This window comes from Pyxicephalus adspersus, chromosome 1 (assembly GCF_032062135.1).
Source record: "Pyxicephalus adspersus chromosome 1, UCB_Pads_2.0, whole genome shotgun sequence".
Taxonomy (NCBI): domain Eukaryota; kingdom Metazoa; phylum Chordata; class Amphibia; order Anura; family Pyxicephalidae; genus Pyxicephalus; species Pyxicephalus adspersus.
In genome coordinates this window covers 131,506,829-131,533,701 of record NC_092858.1, presented here as the reverse complement: position 1 = coordinate 131,533,701, position 26,873 = coordinate 131,506,829, and the positions used below count along the sequence as shown (strand labels likewise).

Below are 26,873 nucleotides of genomic sequence, written 5' to 3'. Positions count from 1 at the left end.
ATGCAGCTAGTCTGACAGATCCTCAAACTTCTGTCACGGAAGGGACCGTGACAAGTACATACCAATACTCTATTTGGTGTACAAGATACACCTAGGATCTACTTTACAAGATCCCCGACTCAAGTGTAAGGGTCCTAGCATGTAGAACACTAGACCACTTATACTCATCTGATCTTGCATACAACTTTAAAACATTTGTCTTTACTCTACAAAACCATATACAACTTACGCAAGTAACCAACGCATGCTGTCAATAATATTTCTGAAGAAGCCACACTTGGCAAAACGCGTCGGGTATATCCAACAACATGCTTTGATGATCAAATAGTATATATGGTTAACAATATATGTGCTGATGAGTTGTTATATGTCTAGTGCAAATTCTTGGCTTACGTTTAAACCCCAGGATAGTATGGTGGTTCAAATCAACCTTTGATTACTATGTATTGTATTAAGTAATCACAATATTTTAATTAATATTGCCGACCACTAGTTATGTACAATGGCCCTTCACAATTGTCAAGTCTTAATATAAACATTGTATATATGTTTGAATACACTGTTTGTGCCAAAAACCCTGCTTGAATCTCTGGCTTTGCTTTGTTTTGATCTATACATACAACCATGGTATTTTTAATAAAAAATATTAAGGAAGAAAACAAAATATTTATTTAGAGGTAAAATCAAATCAAATGACTCAAGAGTCCTTGGCCCTAATTTATTAAGGTCTCCAAGGCAGGAGAGAATACACTTTCAGAAGTGAAGCTGGGTGATCAAGAAAACATTGAATGGATTTTTAAAAATCATTTGCTTTTTGCTAGCAAATGTTTTGAATCCTGGACCAGATCCATTTCAGGTTTGTTGGATCACCCAGCTTCACGTCTGAAAGTGTATTCTCTCCAGCCTTGGAGAGCTTTCATAAATCAGGGCCTTTATATCTGTCTTCCCTTTCTACAGGTAAAAGTTTTCTGTACTTTTGAGTTGGTTATAACCCAAGGTACTGAGTTGGTTGAGTTGGTTATAACCCAAGGCCTGTTTGTCATGTCTGTCATGATGCTACTGTTGCACCTCAAGATTGTTTATGAATATGTAAATAGATATGTATATGTATATAGAGGTGGGTATATATATATATATATATATATATATATGTATGCATAGGTATGTGTATAGGTGCAGGAATGTTGAAACCTGTTTTTCTTTGTACTGGCCATCTGGATCACCTAGGGGATGTCTTATCAGTGGTCAACCAAGGAACAATAAACAAAACAAATAATAAAACATGTCAGTACACAAGATCTAGTTCCCATAACAAACTGGTTACCAGTAGGACCCTCAAGGGGCAATTAATCCATCAAGCCAGAGTGGGCAGAAGATGGATGCATAATCAAACAGAGGGGTTGGGTTGATAACCCAGCTGGACCTCTGGTTGACCCTTACATTTAGATTCCAGCAAGAGATTCTTGTATCAAATTTAGTTGGGAGGTTCATCAAATGACAGTAACCAATCCCAATCTATTGGGGTGGGTGCCAACTGATGGTCATCGTACCAAACACACCCACTAACCAATCAAGGAGTCCCAATGTTACCTAATGGGACTTAAATATATAAAATGGGGAGCTGGAATATAACAAAAGAAAAGGGAATGATGGGAGTCTTCTTAGGGAATCTAGCTCCTGGGGTACCCAACAACATCTTAGCAGGTAGCTATACACATTCCTGAATTGCATGTTTATATTGTTTGGTATATGTCTCAGTATATGTTTATGCTATTATTTCTATATTGTTTTGATGTATTTTGTACTAAGTAGTTACTGGGTTGTTGTAGGGGTTACTACTAATAACCTTATCCATGTGATATATATATGTATCAATAATTGAAGTTCCTATGTGTTTAAATATCTGACAATATTGCTGTGTACTTTGTCTTACCTTGTTTTCTTAATTAAACTGTTTGAATGACTAGCTATTATTTGTGCATGAACCTTCTTTATTTGAATATCTATATGCATTGATAGGGGATATAATTTCCATATTTATGCAGATAATTAGATAAAATATACCTAAATAACACTACAAATATAAGCATTAAAAAAGGGCATTGCCAGGGGCAAGGCATGCACCACAACTTAGTGAAGCATTTGCTTTGTACTTTTTGACACTGCCCCCAAATAATGCTTGCAATGTCTGACATGCTGCTGACACTGTTGGCCTTTATTACTTTTCTTGGCACACTTGCAATGCTGCTAGACATCCTGATCGTCAACTTAATGACTTTTGTAAATTAATGTAAAAAATGCAAATTAATGATGGTAGTTAAATTGATTATGCTAAGAAGGACACCAAACCTTTTTGATGCCATTTTAACTTTTCTGGTTTCCTGTACATTACCATAGTAAATTATTGTTGGGACATGGAAAGGTAATTTTCTAATTTATTTTAAGACAATTCATATTACTAAGCTGAAGTGATATAAAATGTTTTTCTAGTGCATTCAAATGCTTTCCTTGGTATTAATCTGTTTGTGACAGTATTAGCTAAAACTGTGCAGTAAGAATATGTGACAACGTCTGTATTGTGTAATTGATTTGTAGTGCTATAAAAGTCCTGTGTAATTGTGGTATGTTTACATAACTTTTTCTACACATAATAGTAGTGAAGAAGGTCAGGTAGACTTTTGCAGTGAACAAAGATCTCTTGGCTAAAAACAAGCTTATTTTTCCCTTGGACAGAAGTAACGTCATCCTCTGCTGTGATTGTCTGTTTTATTCAGCAATACTATTCCAAGGCTACAAAACAACATTTTATTTCTGCATGAATATTTTGCTTCAAGGTACAGAAGCAGAACTTTTTACACCATTAGTTCATTTGCACCTATTGCACTTAGCATGCATCTGCTAAGTGACTTGATTACACAAGTCAACCTGTAAAAAAACTAATACCTTGTAAATAACTAATATCAAAGTCAGAAATGTAGTTGTAAAACTCCTTACAAAAGTGCATTGTAATAGTTTAGGTTATTTTGTTACTGTCTTCTGTGTTAGCATTAACTACTATTGCAGTATGTTTTTAACTATGGTTCTCATCGTCAACAAACAATATTCATGCTGATATTTATGCAGTAGAACTTCTTGTCAGCAGTCCTTTGCTTTCAACACAGGTGAAGTGGGCATGGAAGTAAAGACAGAGTGGGGAGGGGACCACCCCTAAAAATTAAAAAAATTTGTAAAGGGATAGCCCCCATTTTATGTATTGTTAAAAGCTTTACACTGCAACTGCCTTTCTCTCTCCTTTAGAGGGGATCTGGTCTAGTATCTGTTAGTCACTGCGCTTGCAAAGGCATTTGAGGCATAGAAAATCCCTGTTGTCTATAGTGCAGTGTTTCTCAACCAGTATTCCTCCAGAGGTTCCAGAGTAATGAGCAGTGTGTGCCTTACGGATTAGTTTGGTGACTCTGTAAGGGTGACATTTTCCCCACTGGTCTGCAATGAATGAGGCATTTTTTGTGACCACCACACTTATGAACTGTAGGTATTTCAAGGGGGTTCCTCAATGTTAAAAAGAAACACTGCTGTAGAAGAATATATATATCTATAAGTAACAATATATATTTCAAAAGATAATGGAATGGTACAAAATTGCAATTCTTATCGTATGCACAGTAATTGTAGCTGGACCACAATGTTTTTGGTCCAACACTTGGTTACTAGACATAGATCAGCTACTTGGTAACTTTTATACATTTAAAGATTGCATCATAGTTGACAACCAATGTATGCGAAATATGAAAGGGTTGCACACAGCCTAATATAAGGGCGGCTCCAGGAATCCCTATTGCACACCACAACAATACAGAGGCGAGCTGCCTCTGCGGCTCCCTCTGCTCTAATAGAAGTACTCCTTGGACCAGGTAACACAACTCTCTTTTTATAATTACTTTTTACATGTGTAAACTTCTTACAAGCTTTACTGCTTAGTTCACTAGGTATTTAATAGTAACTATATATATATTTTATCATTCACAGACTAGCAGACATCTGTGAACTCTCTCCCCACATACCATTGCTGCTGATTGTTGTGCTATTGCAGCAGCCCCTATCCGTTACCATATAGACTTCTAGGATCAGGTAAATACTTAAATCTATCTTAATCAAATCTACTTTTTTATCAATATTAGATTATTTAGATGAAACAACATTTATTGTTACACACAGAATCTCAGTTAACTGAGAACCTATACTCCCTAACAATATGGATGACATACTTCAAATGTCTTTCACTCTGGACAATGTAAGTCTTTTTAATTGCATTGTGTACATACCTTAACTTTGAGCAATATGTATCCAAGTTATTTAACAGTGAATAGAATAATAGAATACAATTAATGTTCATTTTATCTCTAACAATTCATGTTGATTCATGTTGATTTAAAAATAATTTTAAGAGATATTGGTATATATGATTCATACCTGATTACATTCATTATATGTAATAATTATAATTTGCATCAAATACTGAACTACTACATAAGATTAATATCCCTTTATATTTTGTAAATATATCTAGACTGTATGCAACTAATACATTAAAAGCGCAGAGCTACCCCCGAGGGAGCCCGCGAAAGGCGAAACGCATTGGGTTAATAGGCTGCGTGCAACCCTTTCATCTTTCGCATACGTTGGTTGTCAACTATGATGCAATCTTTGGATGTATAAAACCAAGTAACCAAATCTATGTCTAGTGACCAAGTAATCAAAAACATTGTGGTCCTGCTACAATTACTGTGCACACGATAAGTATTGCAATTTTGTACCATTCCATGGGGGGCTTCTAGTAGACCCTTTGAGAACAGAGCCTGGCTGTTGTCATAGCTTCGTCTAACACACTACTGACAAACTCCCTAGTTGTTGGACAGCTGACAAGATAAGAACAACTCCCATAACACACAAATTGAACAAGTGTGTGAATTGTGAAACGGAAAGTAACTGAACACAGTTTTGTGCAGTAAGCCTTTCAAAAATACAGAACACCCTACTTGATATGGGTTAGGAAACACATCCCTATATATATAATTTTATTCCATACTACATATGATGTGTTGTATCAAGTAGTAAACCTTTGCAGGTAGGAATGCCCCAATTTATGAAACATTATTTTAGGGAGCCTTGTCATGCAGGTATAATATCCCTTGCAAAGCTGTGCTGACTGTTGTGGGCGTACAAACGACAGAGTCTGCTAGCAACACATTTAACATAAAAAAACTGAATTTATTCAAATTTAAGCAGCAGGGTCTAAATTGTTAAAAAGGATGAGTTTTTTTAGGGAAAAAGATGAAAAAATAGCATGCTGTCAATTTATATTGGTAATGCTTCATTTGGTTTAGTTATTAACAGATGCCTTAATTCAGATATGTAATTTTAGAACTTCATTCATACATAAGCATGTGTAAACTAAACTGTCTTTCTCTGTCACTCTTTCTTTCTCTCCCTGTTTTTTTCTATCACGTCCTTTCCTTCCTTTGTTTTCTTTCTTGCTGTAAATAAGAGCTACTAGACATAGTGATGATTACTTGATAACCTGCATTGAAATGGCCCCTTTAGCCTCCATCAAAAGATTAAGTGACAGGCTGACAACATAAAAGTTCAGGAGACAGAAATAGGAATTGTCATCTTTAATAAGCAGTGCATGAACACAATTATTAGCAAGATCACCAGGAATGAATTTAAAGAAAGCTGTAGATATAGAATATTGAAAATTAACATTCAATTTTTTACAATATTTTAGTGATTTAGTTGACCTAGAATTTAGGAACTAATCATCCTGAATGGTATGTTTATGTAACATATAGTGTTCCCTTTACTGGGAAATTTGCCAACCCTAGTTTTTTAAACAAAATAGATACAAGGTTGAGAGAGAGGGTGTTATTGGCAAAGTAACAATATATATTTCAAAAGATAATGGAATGGTACAAAATTGCAATTCTTATCGTATGCACAGTAATTGTAGCTGGGCCACAATGTTTTTGGTCCAACACTTGGTTACTAGACATAGATCAGCTACTTGGTAACTTTTATACATTTAAATGTTAGTTGACCTAGAATTTAGGAACTAATCATCCTTCATCCGTGAAGCTCTAATATATGAAAGATTATTAGTGCTGAAGGCAAGATTTACAGTAGTCAGATAAATCAACAAGCAGGCATGCAAATCTTTCCTTATTTATCTTTATTGACTATGAAGATGATTTACTAAAGTGTTAAGCCTCTTCACTCAAAATATTGTGTTACTTTAAATTGTTATTACTTTGAATAACCAATCTCATGCTCACGATTGTAAATTGAAAGTAAAAAGCCGAACTTTTTTTAAATATGCAACTATTTTGGTAAATGAGCCAAAGGTCGAAATCCCCATGACCCCACCAGTGAAATTGTGGGCTCAGGTGTACTAATGACTCAAAGAAGCCTTTATAGAAGATAGAAAGGTAATTAGTTAATTTGTTCTACTGTCAAATGCTACTTGTGCTAAATGTGCTAAAAGAAACACCATTCCAAATGAAATTCGAAATATAATATATAAAATATAATAATATGAAATATAATTTCTAGGATATTTTTGTGCAACAATGTATTGTATTTTTACCTGATTAAAATAGTTGCCATTTACTTAAGGTAAAATCACCCTAAATTAGGTGCACACTGGTGGTGAAGTTGTGGTGTGTCTTTGGCTTTCCCTTGCCAGGGAACCTCTCTCTCCCTGCCCTACATGTAGCATCTCCCAGCGACAGCTCCATAGGGAATGAATAAGGGGAGCAGTAAGCGGTACTAGTACTGCTTACTGATGCTAGCTGTCAAATTTGCAGAATTGTTCAGAACCTGTGCTGCAGTGACCAAGCGGCTTACAATGTGCCAGCCACAGGAAGCTATGCAGGAGTAATTGATCCTAACAGTGCTTTGTTAACATTTTTTTTAATTATATATATATAAAATAGTTACAGGAAGTCAGGTTGAAAAAGTTCAATCACTAGGGAAATTAACATAACTCAGTCCTTTCTGATTCCAGGAGGCAATCGGATGTCCCCTGGTTCAAAAGTCTGTAATCTTTCCTTAAAAAGCTTCAATACCCAATTATTTTCTGTGATTCTAGAAAAGCATCCAGCTTTTACAGTGAAGAATCCCTTATGTGAAGCTTAAACTTCTTTTCCTCCAGACGCAACGAGTGCCCTCTTGTTCTTTGTAATGATCTCAAAGTGAATAATTGGGAAGCGAGTTCTCTATATGGACTATTTATATGTGTTGTGACAGAGTGTCCCTAAAATGTCAGGGAAAAATGTTACTAATTGCTCCACGGAAACGATAGTGGTTGTTTGTATAGGTTTTTAGAAAGAAAAACCAGGTTCTTTAGGGCCCTGGAGCTGGCCAAAGGAGTGAAAGAGTTTGGGTTATATCCACCTGCACTCATGTGCAAGGGGAGGGATTTGATCAGCAAGAGGCTGGGGGAGAGCCACAGTGGGTTCCTGGCTGAGAGAGAGCCACAGTGGATTCCAGGCTGAGAGCCAAAGTGGATTCCAGGCTGAGAGAGCAAGAGAGCTGCAGGCTGAAGAGAGAGCCAGAGTGTTCCAGGATGAAAAGAGAGCCAAAGGGTTCCAGGCTGAAGAGAGAGCCAGAGGGTTCCAGGCTGAAGAGAGAGCCAGAGGGTTCCAGGCTGAAGAGAGAGCCAGAGGGTTCCAGGCTGAAGAGAGAGCCAGAGGGTTTCAGGCTGAAGAGAGAGCCAGAGGGTTCCAGGAAAACAGTACCACAAAGGTGTGAGTTAACAGTACTGATGTAGTGTAAGGAAGAGAGAGCACCAAGTAAGGTAGCCAGATGCCCAGCTGGGCTACTGTTTATTGTTTTGTTATAAAGTTGTCGAGTGTGTGTTGTAACACCTGGCTAAAATAAATACTGCTGTTATTTTAGACTTTTGGCATCTGCTGCCTAATATCTGCCCTGCAAGCAAGTTTCCATGAGCAACCCCCAGTGACCCCCACAATGTATACAGGGTGACTATATTGCCCTTAAATGTGTCTTCTCAAGGGAGAACAGATTCAGTTCAGCTAATGTCTCCTCATAGCTGAGCTCCTCCATTCATTTTATTAGTTTAGTTGCCCTTCTCTGCACTCTCTCCAATACCACAATGTCCTTTTTGTAAACTGGTGCCCAAAACTGGACTGCATATTCCAGATGTGGTCTGACCAATGCTTTGTACAGGGGCAGGATTATGTCTCCATCTCTGCAGTCTATTCCTCTTTTAATACAAGAAAGTACTTTACTAGCTTTAGATATTGCAGCTTGGCATTGCATGCTGTTATTAGGTCTATGATCTACCAGAACCACCAGATCCTTTTCCATTTCTGACTCCCACAAATGTATCCACCCTAGACAGTATGAAGCATGCATGTTGTTAGCCCCAAGTACATAATTTTACATTTATCTATAATAAATGTAATTTGTCACTTGGCCGCCCAATCAAACAGTACATCCAGGTCTGCTTGTAGATTATGGAGATCCTGTATGGACTTAATTCCATTACATAGTTTGATGTCATCTGCAAACACAGAAATGGTACTTTTAATCCCAAATTCTATATCATTTATAAAGATGATAAACAGTAAAGGTCTCAACACTGAACCCTGAGGTACACCACTAATAACCTTAGACCATTCAGAGTATGAATCATTATTTACAACTCTCTGAATGCGGTCTTTGAGCCAGTTGTCTATCCATTTACAGATTGACTTTTCTAAACCTATAGACCCTAACTTGCATATTAATCGTCTGTGGGGTACTGTGTCAAATGCTTTAGCAAAGTCCAAGTACACTATATCAACTGCTACTCCACTGTCTACCTGTTTACTTACTTCCTCATAAAAAAAGTAAATTTGTTTGCCAAGTTCGGTCTTTCTTGAATCCATGCTCACTATCCCTTATTACACTATTTTTTAGCACAAACTCCTCTATGTGGTTCTTTATCAAACTCTCCAGGCCCTTTCCAACTATTAACGTTAAACTTACCAGTCTGTAGATACTTGGTAATGCCTTTTTGAAGATAGGAACCACATTGGCCTAAGCCAATCCATTGGTACCATGCCAGTGATTAAAGAGGCTCTAAAAAGAATATTTTGATCATCATCAAAATTCTTGGTTGTTCCTACAAAAGAACCTTTGGTTTCGAAACAGGAGAGCCATTTGTATTAATGATACATTCACGTTAGTACACTTGGCTCTTCTTTTGGAATGCAAAAAAAAAAAACATTACCATGAACTCAAGTTGTTATTTTCAGTATATGAAATGAGCTGTGACCTTGATGTAGGAGCTGATTGATTACTGTTCCTGCTAATGAATTGTCATGTTTTGTTTTAAACTTTCCTTGAAAAGGATGATTTGTTGGACTAGAAACTGTCTAATTATGTTTTAACAGTATAATATATGATCTGTTCAGTAAAATAACAGCACTAAAGCTTCCTAATGTTCTTTGTTCATTTCATACACAATTTTAGGTATTTTCTAGTTAAATATTTTATTTTGGTAAAACCTACTTTAGATTGGTGGCTATTGGTAATTGTATCAAAAGGTCTTCTATTTTCAACTAAAACATATAGCATTTATAGCTTTTTATGTATAATACAAATATGCGCAACCTAATCTTAAAAAGAGATAACATCAAGCATTTAAATAGCTTGTTTTAATATACAAAGAACTGCACTTTTACTTCCATTTGAAGATCCTGAATGTGGGCTGTTTCCCTCCTCTGTCATTAACATGTCCCATTATTTAATGAAGTCTAAAAATACTGAATATTATGAATATAAAAGCTTTTGTTCCATGTTACTTAAAATTGAAGACCAAAAGTGGATATTTGTTTAAGTGATTCTCTATGAAAGTGAAAGCAAGTACCAAAATAGCAGAGTGCCTCAAGTGGGCATTCAGTGGAAAATTTTGTATCTGAAGGTTGTATTAAAAATGTGGCACTGCTGTTACGATTTGTAGACCACTGGTCTGTTTATACTTCTTTGCATGGAAAGCAATCTAGGTATCATTTTCATTCACTGCTTAAGATTGCCATTAAAATAAACACTAAAGTATTCATCCAAACATCATCAAAGCTATAAGATAGGATAAAAATCTATATGATTTTGGCGCCATGCAGATTTTCATAAGAAAATAGATAGTTGTCTGTGAAAGAAGAAGAAAGGGGTTTGTTATGAATGTATAGACTATGATAGTATCAAAAAGATAACAGAATACACCCCAGTGACAGTGCCCCAGAAAGGAGATCAAGGAGTCCTCAGAATTCCTCTGTACAGCAGTCTTTGCTTTTTTCGTATGTTTAGTGTGTAGTAATTTTAGTATGGCAGTCCTATCATTGTAATAGGTCAGGTAGACTGTTTTCTCTGAAGCATTTAAAAGCCCAAATTCAGGCGTTTTAAAGTTTGCCTTTAAACCACTGGAAAACGCTGGAAAACATCTATGCCGCGTTGTCTCAATGATGTTTTCAAGCATTTATAAACGCTGGAAAATGCCCCCGTTGAAATCAATGGATGTCTTTGCCAGCGTTAACCTGCAAAAACCCAGTGTTTTAATTTTTTCAACTTTGCAAGGAGCATTATCTATAATGCTCAAAAACGTGCCTCACAGAAACGCCCTGGTCTACATTAGCCTATTGGAATGCATTGTAATTTCAAACATGCGCTTTTAAAGCCTCAGGTAAATGCTGGGGAAACTGTCCATGTAGACCCAACCTAGGGATAATGAAGGGTTGTTCTTAATTCCATAAATCCAGATATTGAAAGACATTAACATCTTTTATATATAGCTAGTTTAAGCTGCAAAGATTGATTGCCTAAACATTCCTTTTTGGCCAAGTTAAATTAAGCATATACAGGAACTTGAGGGACACACACAAGCTATTATTAAAGGGCTTGAAAGCTGTCCTAGGTGAGTTGATCTGCTAGTGAGTAGGCAATGTAGGTGAATTATATAGTAGAATACAACCTTTCTAGGTTCTAATTTTTACTTTAAATGTACAGCTATTGCAATAAAGACAGTGGAATCTTGACAGTTACTTTCCCCTCATGTCAAGAATATGTGGTAAGCAATAGCACTTTTTGTACATAATAATGTATGGTGCTTTTTTTTAGAGCAGGAATTAAAAAACCCTTGTACCCAGACTATACACATTTCCAGACAAGAAGCATAGCTTTTAAAACACGTCCTTACTGACCTGTGTAACTAAAAGCACTGTGGAGAAATGCATACTCAATTTTCAAAACAGATATTAAAATCACAGGACCTCCCCCTTGCATTATGATAATGCCAACAAAAAAAAGCAGGTGTTAGAAACAGACAATTGTTGTTTCTCTGTTGTGATCTATGTGCATGAATTTCCCTACAGTACCTGTAGCTGCAGAGGTACAGTATATAAGGGCTTTTTTTTTACTGCTTGTTAAAGCTAAATTCTGATCTAGCCTTCAATCATACACAGATGTAAAGGATGTACTAAAAACCATTTGGTCTAGTTTTACTACATACAATATTATTCTTATTTTGGGCAATAAAAGTTTCAGCTAATCACAAAAGAGCCTATATCCTGATTGCCCCACGGGAGAGATGATGCATATTATATATATATATATATATATATATTTTTTTTTTTAATACAGACTATATCATAGAAAAGCATTCCTTCTTGTGTTCCTATTATTAACATTTGTTTTCATAAACTTAAAAAAAAAGATTTAAAAACATACATAACACAGTATACATTTCCAACTTTCTCACATTTAAAAAAAAGCCTGTAACATAATTTTCTGTACTTGAGCAGTAAATTGTGTCCCCGCCAGCGGTTGCAGTCACAGTAACAAGACGTTTCAATAACAAGGCGACTCATGTCTACTCATGCCCTCACTACTGAGCTGTACATTTTCTTTACCAATTTTGAATTAGCCGACCTTGTGAAACCAAAGAACTATATACGTAAATAAATAACCAAGGCATGCCGCAACTGTGTACACCAGCAGAGATATTTTTTTAATGCCAGTATTGATTTTCACATCAATTTCCTTGTTCATGTATGCAGGAAATAAAAGTGAAAGGTTAAACTAGCCATATGCATCTGACAGCACCATTAAGTATTTTCATTATACATCAGTACATTATAACACATGCAGTACCATGTCTTCTTTTTTTATTGCTACTCGAATTATGTGATTATATTCATGTCCTGTTTTGATTGCATACAACGATTGTTTTTTTATATCTTTTTTTTTTTTTTACTGCAAGCCTTGAACATACACACAATATACATGGCATTTAATTTTGCTATTAAAGCAAAACCCCAGCCAAACAGCTAAGTATGAAACTGAAATACATATTGCCAAAACATTTCTAATAATAAATTCTTTCACACATTTCTGGCAATCACACAAGGCCTATAAAAGGTCATTTATATAATTACTTACCTTTAAACAGAACTTTAGTCAAACAGCTGTACAGGCTGTTATACCAGAAGCTTTTTATATACAAAGAAAAAGTGCAACCAGCTATGCCACACTGATGCTTACTATATACTCAGCAGTTAAAGTTACTGCCTGCGAAAGGGACCAATCAAAGCAGAATTTGCCTAAATTATTACTGCAGCAGCCAAAAACTATGATCATTAACTTTACCATTGTAAATTGTTTAAAGTTGCAGTTCTATTATTTCATGGTATAATAATTATTTGAAAACAATATAACCAAGAGCTTCGCTGGCCTCCAAAAATAATGTAAAAAAATTTTGGCATATTGGGTATCATATATACTCGAATATAAAGTTATCCAAATATACTTACTTTAATCTGAATTGAACAGGTAACATTCAGCAAAGTTTTCAACAGAAATGCCAATAACATTTATGTAAATACATCCATAGTGTGGTATTTTTAAAATATTCATTTAAAGGTAAAAAAAGAGTCTGTTTATCTTTTCCCCTTTTTTTACAGGTAAATTTTTTTTTTTTGGTAATGATCAGTCCCATGCTTTTAAAATATATTTTAAGCATAATTGTTAGCCCCGAGTAGATGGCACTGTGTCCTCGTGTAACGTGTGTAAAAAAACTGTAATAGGGTCTCAGATGGTGAGAGTATATAAACTTTCCTTAAAGACACTGCATCACCTAGTGGTATGGCAAAATAAAACTCAAGATTCTTTTGCAAATTCAATTTTTAGGTCAAAAACTCTTGCTTTTATACTATATTATGCCTAAACCTAGAAAAAAATATAAATGTTTTATATATACATGTGAAAGTTGCCTATACTGGCAACAGATATGTTCCTTCATCCTTGCTAAAGGCTTCTTTATAAGTTACATTAACAGAGTGTTTTCAGTGGAAGTCTGCCATCTAAGATGTGTCCAATCAAAGTGTATATTTTATAGAGAAATTAAAAACAGGTCAACAATAAAGTTAGGTATTGCTTTTAAAATACCATTGTTGAATATTTAACCATTAAAAAGGAAATAAAATAATAAATAATCACAAATCTTTACCATACCATTTCCAGATAGTTATAAAACATGTACATACCCTGCTTAGTAATCAAAAAGATCAAGCAGAATTGAAAAAAATCATGAATTGCAATCTGTTTGCTGGCCACTAAAAAGTCTTTTTGCATGGAACTCTGTCTGTCTCTGTTATAACAAATATGCAACTGGGTCTGTGCATATTATAAAAACAGTGTTATTTTTGAATAAACAATATTTTTATACTTTTTTTATTTTTATATGAAAGAAGTTCTTTCGAGGAGCAGGAAAAGTCTCCCATCATCCTGTATGTTGTAGAATCTCTGCTCCACCCCAGGAATGCACCTGTATGTCTAACTAAGCAGCCAGGTGAATGGTTTATAGTACTGGGTATGCTCAGTGTGCTGCAGCCTGGGAAGCTGAAGCTAACACTGGTCAGTATTGGAATCTGTATTTTGTGGCTGACTAATGCTAGGCTTGTGCATTGATAGTCAGGGCTGTACATTCTTGTATAGAGAGTGGCTAGCTCTTGAATTGAAGTTCCTTTCCATTTGTTAGGCAGGACTGAATAACACCCTGCATATAACATCAATAAACTTACCACTGACTGCCTGAAATGGCTGCTTATTGTAGGAAGTGTTTCCTGGCTACCAATCCCCAAAGTATTGTTTTTAGGCAAGAGGTAAACTCCGCTATATATTTTTTTTTTTGTATCCAATTATGGAAAGTCACCTTCACTTCCACACAGCAACTCATTCCGTTTTTGTGTAGAGGCTGCTTCTGGTTACCTTGAGTGTATGCTAATGGAGGTTTGAAAAAGTCTGTTCAGTCAGGAATACTTAAATGCTACCTTTGCAGTGTGGTTTCCCACAAATAGGGCTTTTATTAAAGCTCTCCAAGGCTGGGGAGGATACACTTTCATCAGTGAAGCTGGGTGATCCAGCAAACCTGGAATGGATCTGGTCCAGGATTCAAAACATTTGCTCCTTTGCTACACATATAGTAATATGCGTTATATATATATATATATATATATGCAATAAACATTTGAACATTTGATAGCCTTACCCATTAAAGCCAACTGGTCAGTTTTAAAGCTTTATATATAATATGTCGGAGCTTTTCTAAACACTGGATAATGATAAATAATAAAATGGTTATCCAGTGGTTCATGTGTGTCATCTTCTCAACTTGCTCCTTCATAAAATTATAAATCTTACAATTTACAGACCTAATCACCTGTTGGATGTAATCAAATTTTGGATGTAATTTTTTTGTTACCAGCCTTTTAGTGTTACATTTATAAATCAATAAATGGAATTGGCACAAAAATAGTGGGAGCTAGTTCAGCTGGACTAGTATATTTGACAATTTTAAGTAAATCTGACCAACAGAGCCAATCTATAAACTAAACTTTTTATTCCTGAAGGAAACTAAGCGGTCTTGACAGTCATGTAGGTCATTCTGTTTTGTTACTCATCATATAATCATTATATTTTATCATCCATTCTCCTTAAAGCATTATTTTACGAGCACAAGCAGTAAAAACATGTTTTGAAAGAGAAAAGTTGCAGTACTGCATAACAAGCAACTTTAGATAAGCCAGGAGTTCTGGGAAGTTCTCTTGGGCTAAATTTATGGATGAGCGCAAGAACTAAAACACAAAATAATATAAAATTCATATTCATATTTTGTTGTTTTTTTCCATCAGTTTTCACATACTTAGTCTTTTTTATAGTCATTGGAAACATCCTGTTTGTTATATTAGTTTTCAGCTGTCATGCTGATTTTTTTTTTCATATTTTTCATCTTTATCCTTATCTTGATACTTTTTGCATAATATTGACATTTTTTTATTAATTATCCTAACTATTGATGCAGAAATAAAAAATAAAACTCATATTATTATTTATATACGAAGGTATTTCTTTCTACAATTCATTAGTTTGTTTAGGTTGATTTACTAAAGAAGTATAGGTTTTTCACCCTTTTAAAGTATTTATTTATTTTGTAAGAAAATTCTTCCTGTTTTTTTTTTTTTTTATTTTCCAAAGGGAACATGCTAAACTTCTTCAAAAAATTAAATTAATTGAACTTTGTTTTATGTTTTGTTTACTTTGTGTTATATTTTTTTTTTAGCAAAATGAAGCTTTTGACAGTAATGACATCTTTGTTGAGTCTCTGCGCAGCAAACTCTTGGCCTAACTTTATTCTTATAATGGTTGATGACATGGGCATTGGAGATCTAGGATGTTATGGAAACAACACACTCAGGTTTGAGAAATATTTTCTTCCTAATAATGTTTATATTTGGTAAAAAGAAAATAAAAGGATAAAAAAGGATACCCTTTTTATTTAATGTTATTTTTAATGCAGAACTGTCATTAAACAAAACAATTATTTTTATAGGTAGAAAGCCATCAATTCTAGTCAAGCCGGATCCGCTTTGCCAAACTTTTTTTCTTTTCTTTCATGTTCTTCTTTCTATACCTCTGATCTTGCACTGCACAGGCAAAAGATCTGGTGATGCGCTTCCTGAACATGTAAAAAAAAAGTGTTGATCTCACTACACATGTATGAGATCAGCACTTTTTTATTTACAGTAGAGGAATTTACCTTCTGCACAAGCCCAATCTTGCCTCCTTTAGCCTCCTGGCATACATGGGGCTGTGGGCTTCCCTTTAGTCTTTACCGCTGCAGCCTTAAAAAAAATAGTTAAAAAAAATAAAACATTTTCTGTGCCTTATATAAAAAGGATGTGATGAAAAATGATAGGCCCACCATAAATAGTCATGACTGTTTCAAGTCATTACTCTTTTTAGATTGTAAAGTTATGTTTATGAAGAAGGCTAAGAGGCTTTGTCATAAAAGGCAGGGCAACAAAAAAGATAACTGTTATTTTACCAGGTTTGTGTAGCCAGACAAGCAGCAACTTTACTAAACCCACAGAATGTAAACAACTATGTGTTGATTTAATAAAGGAAAAAAGTTTAACTTTCACTAAGTGAATGTTAGTGAATAAGGTTAAACTTTGGCTTTGTAAGAACCCTAATCTAGTCTTAGGTGGAATTTTCTAGTTACCTGCACATGATTGGGTGTTAAAGGAGAGCAGCCTGTACTTTTTAGGTGAATAAGTCCCACTACATTGAACGCAGGTAACTACTGCACAATTCCGAAGCTAAAACAATGTGTATAGATCACAGATATGTGATGTAAATCCTAAAGAAGTAAACAATGAGAAATCAATGTTGTAGGACCAAAATTACTATGGTGAAAACCAATAAAGAAAAGTCAAGCATGTTATGAAGATAACACAAATTGCAAACAGAATGAGCAGTTGGATTATTCAAGGTTACCGACAAGAGTGGCTATTTTTAATTCAAGCTTGAGGCTGGAGCAGAGATGAATGTGGTACCAACAGTTAATTCACAATCTTTTGTTGTGAAGCTTTAGTGTCATGTTGTGGTTTTATTATTATTTCCAAAGGATTTTCTAAACTGTAACTAATAATGAATCCCTAAATGTAAGAGTGCAATTGTTTTGGACATGGGATTACCTAGATTTATTGATTTGTATTATGTGTAAAGATGTGTTTTATAAAAGATAATATGGTCGATACTAAATTGACAAAGCCATAACACCAGGAAAAAGGGATCTTTTAATAGACAAGGAACTGTAAATTTTCAATTTTATTTGGAATCTTTATTTGCTGACTGTAACTGTTTTGTGAATTAAGGCTTCTATAGGCTCTAGAATCAATGTGTCTAAAGAAAACTTAAAAAAAAAAACATTAAAATATAACACATTGACAATGGTTATCGGGAATTGTGGCACTAGGGTGTGACAAATGGCCATGAGCAAATATTTATATATTTATTGGTCCGTGGTGGATTTTCTTTAATGTTCATGTTCTTGTGCCTTTTGCTTGTTTAGGTATTGAGGTTTTTTTTTTTTAATTAGTTTATTATTATTCCATTGGACCTTGTTGTGTTTTGGATTGTCCATCTTCAATTTGACCACCACTGGAATCCGGCAGGTCACTTTGCTATTTGATTTTTTATGAGACCAGTTTCTGCAAGATATTAGTACCAGTGTAGCCAGAATATTTGTTGTTGCTACCAAAAGTAACAATACTTACAGATTTGTGCAACACTACAATTTTCCAGCCAACACCTCTACTGTGGTGGCACTTTGTTTCTTGTCACAATTGCTGCCTTTTTGTTCTTCTCCATTGTGAACTCTTAAACTGCACAAAAATAGCTTGTGTTGGTATTTGAAGAGGACAGCAAAATACTCCCCCCCCCATACTTTCCCCTGTCTTATTTTTATTACTCTGTCTTATTCTGCAATGTGTCTCATTATGGAGGCAACCCTCTGTCAGAGTTGCCTTCTTGATGACCTGTGATCTGATGACTGCAGAGGGAATAAATAATCAGAAAAAATGTAAAAGACATGTATATTAAGAATGCATAAAGCAGAAGTAGGGAGATCCTTGCACTACAGTCCTCCCCATAATGAACAGAAACCAGCATATTCATTACATCAGCATAATCTAACTTTAAATCTGGTGAGACTAGCACTTTCAGCAGATTGGTCGATGATTTCACACTGCAGGTATTCAGTTTTAGGACTCCAGTCACTAGACTAGGCACAGAAAGTGCTTTATTATAATTATTATTAATATTTTTTGTTATTCTATTCTATATTTTAGCTTACAGAAGGAATTATTAATGCTATAGTAAATCCTCACCTCGAGTTAAGGACAACTTATTCAATAACCATAAATGCAGTTGCATATTGATGAAGGTTGGAAAGCCACGATGGCCTGGATTCAACCCAGCCTTTTATTCAAATGTTACTAGGACTACAACAATCAAAAATATAGTTTATTTTGGGTTAATTTAAATAAATTTGGTAAACTGAAGTTGTCAAATGTAAATAAGTCTTAATGGCAATAAAGTGAAATCTAAATGCTAGCACATATTAGAAAGATAAAGTGATATGTATGCCATCTGAGGTCTTTAAAGAATGTTGAGTATTTGCCCCAAATCATGCAGTATTTGTCAAACTGTGTGAAGCTGATGGATTAAGTTGCTTATAATGGTAAAAAAAGAAACCGTTTTCACTGCCTAGAAAAAAATTGTCTTTCAAGTCTTTTTTAACAAACACTCTGATTGCCTGCAAATATTTATATGTTTAAGAGTATATTTACTGTGAAATCAAATTATCTGAATGTTAGTTTTTGAGATTTTCTCATGCTAAAATTCAGCTCCTAATTCTGTCTTTCAGAACACCAAATATAGATAAATTAGCCACAGGGGGAGCCAAGCTAACTCAACACATAGCAGCATCTCCATTATGTACACCCAGCAGAGCAGCATTTATGACTGGCAGATATGCTGTGAGATCAGGTAAAGTCCTATGACTTGTAAATATTTCCAATATGTGATTGACTATTTACCGACAGTCTGGATATATTTTTGTCTCTGGCATTGCAGCAGCAATTATACCAATGGTAACTGATCTGAATGTGGATGACCCTCTTTTAAAATTTCAGCAATCTATGAATAGGTATATCAGTCTCTGTTATCACAGTGTTTAAAGAGACTCTTTATTTTTTATATATTTTTTTTGTTACATGGCTTTTAAACTTGCCAGAAAAGTTAACTTGTCAGTTCCATGACACAGTCCCCTTGCATTTTATAGCCCTCTCATCTTCAAGGTCTATCTAACTATTCTTTGTGCAGCTCAAAGTCCTCTCTCCTCCCTTTGTCTTCTGGGGAAAGGGAAATCTTGTGGATTATCACAAGTAACAATTCTTATATGCTGACATCCAATATCCAAGAAGGTAATGCCCAGCAGCAGATTTAGGGCTTTTGGATGTATACACAAGAAATTTTTTTTAGGGTCTCTTTAATGTCAACCTATTTGTTTAAAAATTGCAGTCCCTAGGAGCAGACATCACAAGAATATCCACTTTTACCTTTGTCTTCTAAACCTTAGACTGTGCTATTGACATATGACTATGGTGGGGACATTAGATTGTGAGCTCCTTTTCAATTAGTGATATAACTATGGACTTTGTAAAGCACTGCATAATATATTGGTGCAATGTTAATATTAAGAGCATAGACTATAATAGAAATGGGAACAGCTACAAATTTAGTAGTACCTGTAGCTTCTGTGTATAATCTTCTAAAATTATAGAGCAAGTGTAGGGAGCTGCATGTCAACAGCTTGCTGAATCTGGTACTGGATTGTAAATACAAGTGGGCCCCGGGATACATATGATAGGTACTGTAAGTTTGTTTTTAAGTTGAATTTGTATGTAAGTCAGAACAGGTACATTATTTTAATAAATGCAATTAGGACAGATGTTTGTCTCAACATATAATTAGGCAGTGTGGTGTCAGTTACTGTATAAAATCCTCACTGTGAGTTAATGACAAAGCAAAAGAAAAAAGAAAAACAACTTTTTGGAGCCTAGACATTCATTACCTTCTGGAGAAAGTTGTGCTTTGATATGCAAATAGAAACAACTACAGAGTTTGTCTTGGTCATTAAAGAGTTACAGGATGTTACAGATCAGCTCAATCCTTAAGATCACCCACAACCTCAGCTGTGTTTAGCAAAAGATTTCTTCTGCAAGTCATGCAAATCGCCCCCTCCCCCTATCAAGCCTCTGTCCTGCACAGGAGAGAGCAGGGAAGCCCCGTTCCTATCTAGGAGATGTCCGTATTTTGGATGTCCTTAACTCGGGGACTACCTGTATTCAAATACAGTGATGCTCGTGGGACATTATTTGACAATATCTAAACTCCAATTCAAAGACACTTAAACTAATGTAAGATGTTCCAAGCTTATGGGTAAAGAGCATACTGGGGATCATGGAGACAGGTCCATTCATGAAACTTTATAAAGGGTTCAAAAGCCAATTGAAATGATAATGCAAAGGTCACATTTAATAACTAAATAGTGTCTGTATGCACTAAAGCAGAATATTATATGTTGCAGTGTCTAGAAATGTATTATTCAGCATTAAAATCAAAAAAATATCTTGTATGTGTTGGTTTGACATAAAGAAGCACTGCTTTACAAGTCATCTACAAAGTGCTAAATGCACATGGTAGTTTTATCTGCCAAAGGACAGAAGGAAAAGATTGGTGACTTGACTTTTTTTATTCTACTGAAGTTGACCAATGCAGTGCAGGTCACCTCCCTTCCTCCAAGCCTATGACTGGACATAGTAAAACTTCAGGAATACAGTAATAAGCTCAGTGTTATCGCTTATCCATTGATAAGAACATTCCTTATGACTACATGTACAATGCAACACACTTAACTGTCCCTTTATAGTTACTCTCCCTCATCTAGAATGATTTTGACTTAATTTGTTTTACTGGTTAATTTATTGGAACTGGTTAATATTTTTTTTTTTTGCATGCATAACACATTTTCTAAGATGGGGGGTGCGGGGGGATGCAATCATGATCAATAAAGTATGTAAAGAATTCTATGCACAGCAAATATCACTAGAAACATAACACTATATCATGTTAAATGTACATAGAGATTCGTATTGGAAGCTTAATATGAGCTCCGTAGGGCCGACACGTTACAGTATTTGTGTGTACATTTTAAAATGAGCAAGAGTACAAATTTAGGCCTATCAAAATTTAATTTGCCAGAATAGGAATGGGGTTGCTATGGGTACTACACTTTGTACTTTAATCTTTTCTACTTGCACAGTTCAGTCTCCTCTCGGTATGCTGAGTTTTATCCTAAATATCATTATCATTGTAAAGTTTCACACATTTTTACATTCAGATCGTTATACTATACAGCATTCCTTTTAATGAAATTGTTAATTACTTTTTAATAAAGACAAATACCAAAAACCTGCTATGGTACCACCATTAGCTAAAATTGTAAACAATTCACACTGGAGTTTGATGAAGGATACATTAAAAATAGGAAGGAAAAAAACTCAAATGACAGCTGAGTGTTCAGCTGTTATTGAAAAAGAGGTTCATTTGCACATTCATTATGTTATTCCAGAAAGCTATTTCTGTGTCTCATTTGCTTAGCATCATTCCAAGGTGTTAATTAGCATAAGATGGCTAAACATAAGCTGAACCATTCTGGGATAGTTAATGCTGTATTTATGCCATCCAAAAGTACAGGATGGTTTTGGGTGAAGAATAATAACAATATTAATCACAACAATAACAATAATAATAATAAAAATCTAAATAGTACTAATTATGGTATTAACACAATTTGTTTTTTTTTTATTATACCATTACAGTGCTTTTGTAATAAACGACTTAGTGATAAAACTGTACTAAGTCATAGCAGGTGAGACCATTTTGATGTCCATTTGTATTAGACGACTTCGAAATTATCAATTTTGTAAAACTGATGTAGAGTGTAAAAACAAATTGCAACAATTCATCTTTCTACTTCACAAAAATGGAAGTGAGACACTGATTTTCATAAGAAAGCAATGCTCAGTAGTAAATACTCTTGTCAGTTGATTACTGTCCACTGACATGGATCATTAGCAGTAAAGCAGCTCTTCTACATTCCACACTATTAACTAAGTAATGTATCTTGGAAGTGCCATGGAAGTCATATTAGATGCAGACTAATATAAGAACTAAATTCAGGCCAATGTATGGCCAGGCGAGTTTAAATTGTGTTCCACAGACAGGCCAAAGGTGGAGCAGGTAGACATTGGTCAAAAGGTAGAAAAGACTCCAATGTGTCAAGAACTCCCCAAGCAGTTAGCATGGCACCAGTTTTCACCAGGGCACCCTGGAAGGGGTGATTGCCGATAGACTAGAGGCCACCGTGCTCTTTGCTGCTGAATGCCACCAGGTCGCATCCCTCCGGGTCACCCTACCTGAGGGAGAAGGCTGGAGTGTCCTCCGTGTGGAGACAGACAGCAAGCGATTGCAGTCCTGGGCCAAGCGAAGGTTAGGGCAGGCAGCCGGCAAATGTGGTCAGATTTCAGGCACAGGTCACAGCACGCACAGACAGACATGGTCAGATTCCAGGCATAGGTCAGGGCAGGCAGAAGACAGACGTGGTCAGATTCTAGGCATAGATCAGGGCAGGCAGTTGACAGACGTGGTCAGATTCCAAGCACAGGTCACAGCAAGCACAGACAGACGTCAGATTCCAGGCACAGATCAGGGCAGGCAGCAGACGGATGTGGTCAGATTCTAGGCACAGGTCAGAAATCTCAAGCAAACAATGCAGGGTATCAAGGTAGCTGGTGCAAAGTCACAGCACGAGCCACCATTACTGCTAAGGCTAAAATAGCCTGTTTTCCTTTAAGGAGCTCGACAGGGCACATAGGAGCGGGATGCAGCAGGACGGTTTAGCAGAGACCACTGTGGGAACCGACAGGTATTGTGAAACAATGTCAGTGCAGGCTGCATGGAATTGTACTTTGCAGACTGGGTCAAGATGATGGTCAATAGAGAAGGTTAGCTAGGGTTTTGGACAGCCAGTCTGCTTTATATTCCACTTGGTTTTAGGGCTAGATGAGTAAAAAAATAATATTGTGATAACAAGCAATATCCATACCAAAGAGATGTCAAATCTGGAAGCTTGGTCTGTTGAAAATAAGAACTCAGACCATTTAGATCATTTAAAAACTTATAAATGCAACAGATGTGATTTAGGAGTATCTGTTTTAAATACTCAATTGAAACCTTGGCTATATACATTTTTGGTGTACCAAAACAAAAGGTATGCAAAATCTAACAGTCTAGCTGGAAAGCAGTGATCGCTGAGGTCCAATCAGTGAAGAGCATGCACTTTGGTAATGGTAGTGTTATAGCTCTGATTTAAAAGATGACATGTCAGAACTCTGCAATAATACCACTACTTTCCATTTTGGTAACCACCTACTTCTTTATGGTAAAGCCCCAAGGTATATTTAGTTTAGACGAATTAGGAGAAAGTTTTAATTATCTTAGTTAAACTTAAGTAATCAGTCCAAATATTCTGATAGTTGCCACTCACCTCCACCCCACAATGTGGGTCTCTCAGTGTATGAAATTAGGTTTGAATGTGGGACAGCCTGCAAAAATGATTATTAAAGTAGGTTATTTTGCCCCTGCTTCCCTAGGCTAACTAAGCAAAAAAGCCTTAATATTTATTGAGGGGGCATCTTTTAACTGATTTCCACTTTAAATAAATACCCTTGTACAACCCTGCTATATTTAAATATGTAGCTTTTTTAGAGTGCTGTGCCTCTTCATGCAGAGATACATTCTTTAACCTCCCTGCCGGTATTCCCAAGTGTGGCTCAGGGTGGATTTTGCATACCGAAAACGTTAACCCCGAACCACATTTTGGGTGGAATTGCCAGGGGGTTTACCAAGTCCCACATTCCAGCAGTGTCCTCCAGAAATGTTCAAAGGCGCCCCCCAGCAATGCCCGGCAGAGGATCGCCAGGCTACACAGATGACAGCCGGCATCCACGTCCCCGGTGTGTGAATTTGGGGGACGCTAGGCCAGGGGAAGCGGATGGTGGCTGGGCATCTGCTTGTGAGTCTTAGGCTGGAGGGAAGGACCGTTGGGCAGGTTGGCGGGACCGGGAAATTTAATATAGTGAGGAATTTTTAATGTACAGCTTTTCCTTTTAAGAATCCTTAAAATTCATACCGCCAGGGAGGTTAATTAATGATTTAACTGTACAGACAGTCAACACTGACCTCCAAGCACACTGGTATAATCAAGTTCAAGATTTTCAGTTTTTTTCATTTTCCACCCTCCCTAGATCTAGCACATATTGGAACTGCTCATTTTAAGTTTCTGCAAACAAAACACAGCAAGCTGTCAATGCATTTTAAAGAAGACATTTAAAATGTGTCTCAGGGAATCCTAGGGATTATTGACTATCCAGTTTAGAAATGTTAAGACATATGAAACCTTTTTTTATAGCAAATCCTTTTTGTTGCATCCATTTTTAAAGTTTATGATACTTCAGTACCCTGTAAAGATCCCATCTTAATTAAAAGGTAAAAGGACTATAGGTAATAAAAATAGAAAAAGAAAAAGTTAAGAAGACATTTAGTGTGATCAGATTAAATTTTCACTAGTTTCCAGATATTACTGCTAGGCCTCTCATTTTAACAAAGTGCCAGCTACAGATTATTACCAGGTAAGGTTGACAGAGGTCAGCTGCCGAAACAGTTGATGAACTTGGCATGACAGTGGAAGTAATAATTCTTCTTTATAGTTCTGAGACTTTGATAGTCATATGGATAAAAGGCTAGGAATTCTTAGAGCAGGAATTATTCTATTTAGTATCAGCTGAAAACAAGAGAAATTTTCTGTCTCCAGGCTAAATAACAGAAGCTACTCACAGTTTGATTGGAAAGTGTTGTATAAAATATATTTGCAGGATTTATCGAGACAAATAATAATTCACAGAATGTTTCCAGTGGCTCTATTTTGAGTGTGATTAATCGCTTGAGAAAACAAAGTCATTAGTTATATTAGTTTCTCGGTAACAGAATGAAGAGATTGGCTACTTTGTAGACACGTAGCTAACAGTTATCTAAAAATAGGATTATTTATTACCATTCTGATAGATGACAAACCATCCTTTTGATGTTAGAGAAATGATATTGTGTGTTGGAGGAAACAAAATGTTGTTTATTAAATTGGCAATAAAACAAGGTGTGAAAGGTATTCATTTATTCTTCTACTTTTTGTGCAAATGCTGGATCATGCGTTAATGTGAGCTGTTAAAGATTTCTTTTCAACATTGGAGAAAATGATTAGAAATAATTAGTATTGTTATCTAATAATGGTTTGTTTGTTTATTTTTTTTTACTTTTATTGTTGGAGATGCCACGAAAAAGTTGCACAATGAGGGTGTTTTTCTTTTTGCAAAAACAGCTATAATACATCACTATACTTTACAGTTTGGTGGTGGTGGGTTCAGTGAATTCTATTCTTAACTAATTAAAGTAGACTGAGGTACTGCCTTTCATTGGGGATAGAGAGAGGATTGGAGATGATCATAGGTAAATTTCCGTAGCGGCTTTCCTGTATAAATGTCAGACTGCTTAAAAATTTGGATGAATGGAGCTGTTACTCTGACACGTTGTAAGCACATGTAAGCACAATGTCTGTGCCTGCCCTCACCTGTGCTATAACTAAATGACAGGTCTATTCATCCATATAAATAAATAAAGTCTGTCACTATCTCAGGAAAGCCTGTCTACCTTTTAAGATCTGTCAGTCTCCTTTGTCTATTGATGAGCCCTTATTAATTGATGGAATAAACTAATAATCCTTACCAGTGCAGTATGAAAAAGGAATGTTAAAGTTACAACTGGGATCAGCCTTTAAACCACATAGTGCCTATTTTGATACCAACTCCTATGAAAGAGGACCATTTTAAAACTAAAATGATCTGTTCTGCAATATAGGTATGAGCTGCAGATTTTGTTTACATTGTCCTGTTGCTGCCTGGTATGGGTAACGTTGATACTGCAGAATGCTGTAGGCATTACAGCTTATGTGAGAAATGAGGAAGCAGAGGCATTGTACAAAGGCTATAGTCAAAAAATAAATATGATATATGTTTATATGGGGTGCCAAAGGTTAGAATGAGATAATGAGAGTATGTATTTTTAAATTATATTTTTACAGTAGGGAAATTACAAATGTATAATGCTGTTTATAGCCCCTCTCTTTATTATATTAACCTCTCTATTTGTTCTGATAACCATTTTCACTGAGAAAGAATGTTAAGGCCTATTCATCACCATCCCAGCACCTAGTTGCCACCAGGACTTTGGTGGCATCTGGGAAGAACTTGCAGAGAACCAGGAGCCTACCAACCAGGGCAGGGAACACAAAGGGAGTTAAGCAGTTCAGGGTCAGTTGCCAGGTGCTCCACAGATGCAGTACAGGTAGTCCCGGGGTTACATATGTGATAGGTTTGTTCTTAAGTTTAATTTGTATGTAAGTCGGAACAGGTACATTATTTGAATAAATGCAATTAAGTCAGATGTTTGTCTCAACATCTTATTAGGCAGCGTGGTGTCTGTTACTGTATAAAATTCTTACTGTGAGTTAATCACAAACAAAGCAACAAAAAAATCTTTATGGAGATTAGGCATGCATTAACTTCTGCTTTAATATGCAAAAAGAAACAACTGCAGAGTTTCTCTTGGTCATTAAAGAGTTACAAGAGGGTGCAGAAAGAGCTCACCCCCCTAAGATCACCCACAACCTCAGCTGTGTTTAGCAAAAAAATTCTTCTGCAAGTCATGCAAACCATCCCCCCTCCAAGCGTCCATTCGGC

The 26,873-nt window shown here is 35.8% G+C and overlaps 1 protein-coding gene across 4 annotated transcripts in view; it reads left to right on the top strand.

The window, feature by feature from the left end:
- LOC140341588 (steryl-sulfatase-like) overlaps positions 1–26,873 on the top strand; it is a 115,371-nt gene that overhangs the window by 9,376 nt on the left and 79,122 nt on the right. For 2 of the 4 annotated variants that reach the window (XM_072427401.1, XM_072427391.1), the window contains exons 2-3: positions 15,674–15,808; positions 18,824–18,945. In XM_072427401.1, the coding sequence (XP_072283502.1) occupies positions 15,678–15,808; positions 18,824–18,945 (253 nt within the window). In that variant the 5' untranslated portion in view covers positions 15,674–15,677. Of the gene's footprint in view, positions 1–4,026; positions 4,129–15,673; positions 15,809–18,823; positions 18,946–26,873 lie in introns of all 4 variants that reach the window. The other 2 variants (XM_072427393.1, XM_072427409.1) reach the window with 2 other exon arrangements.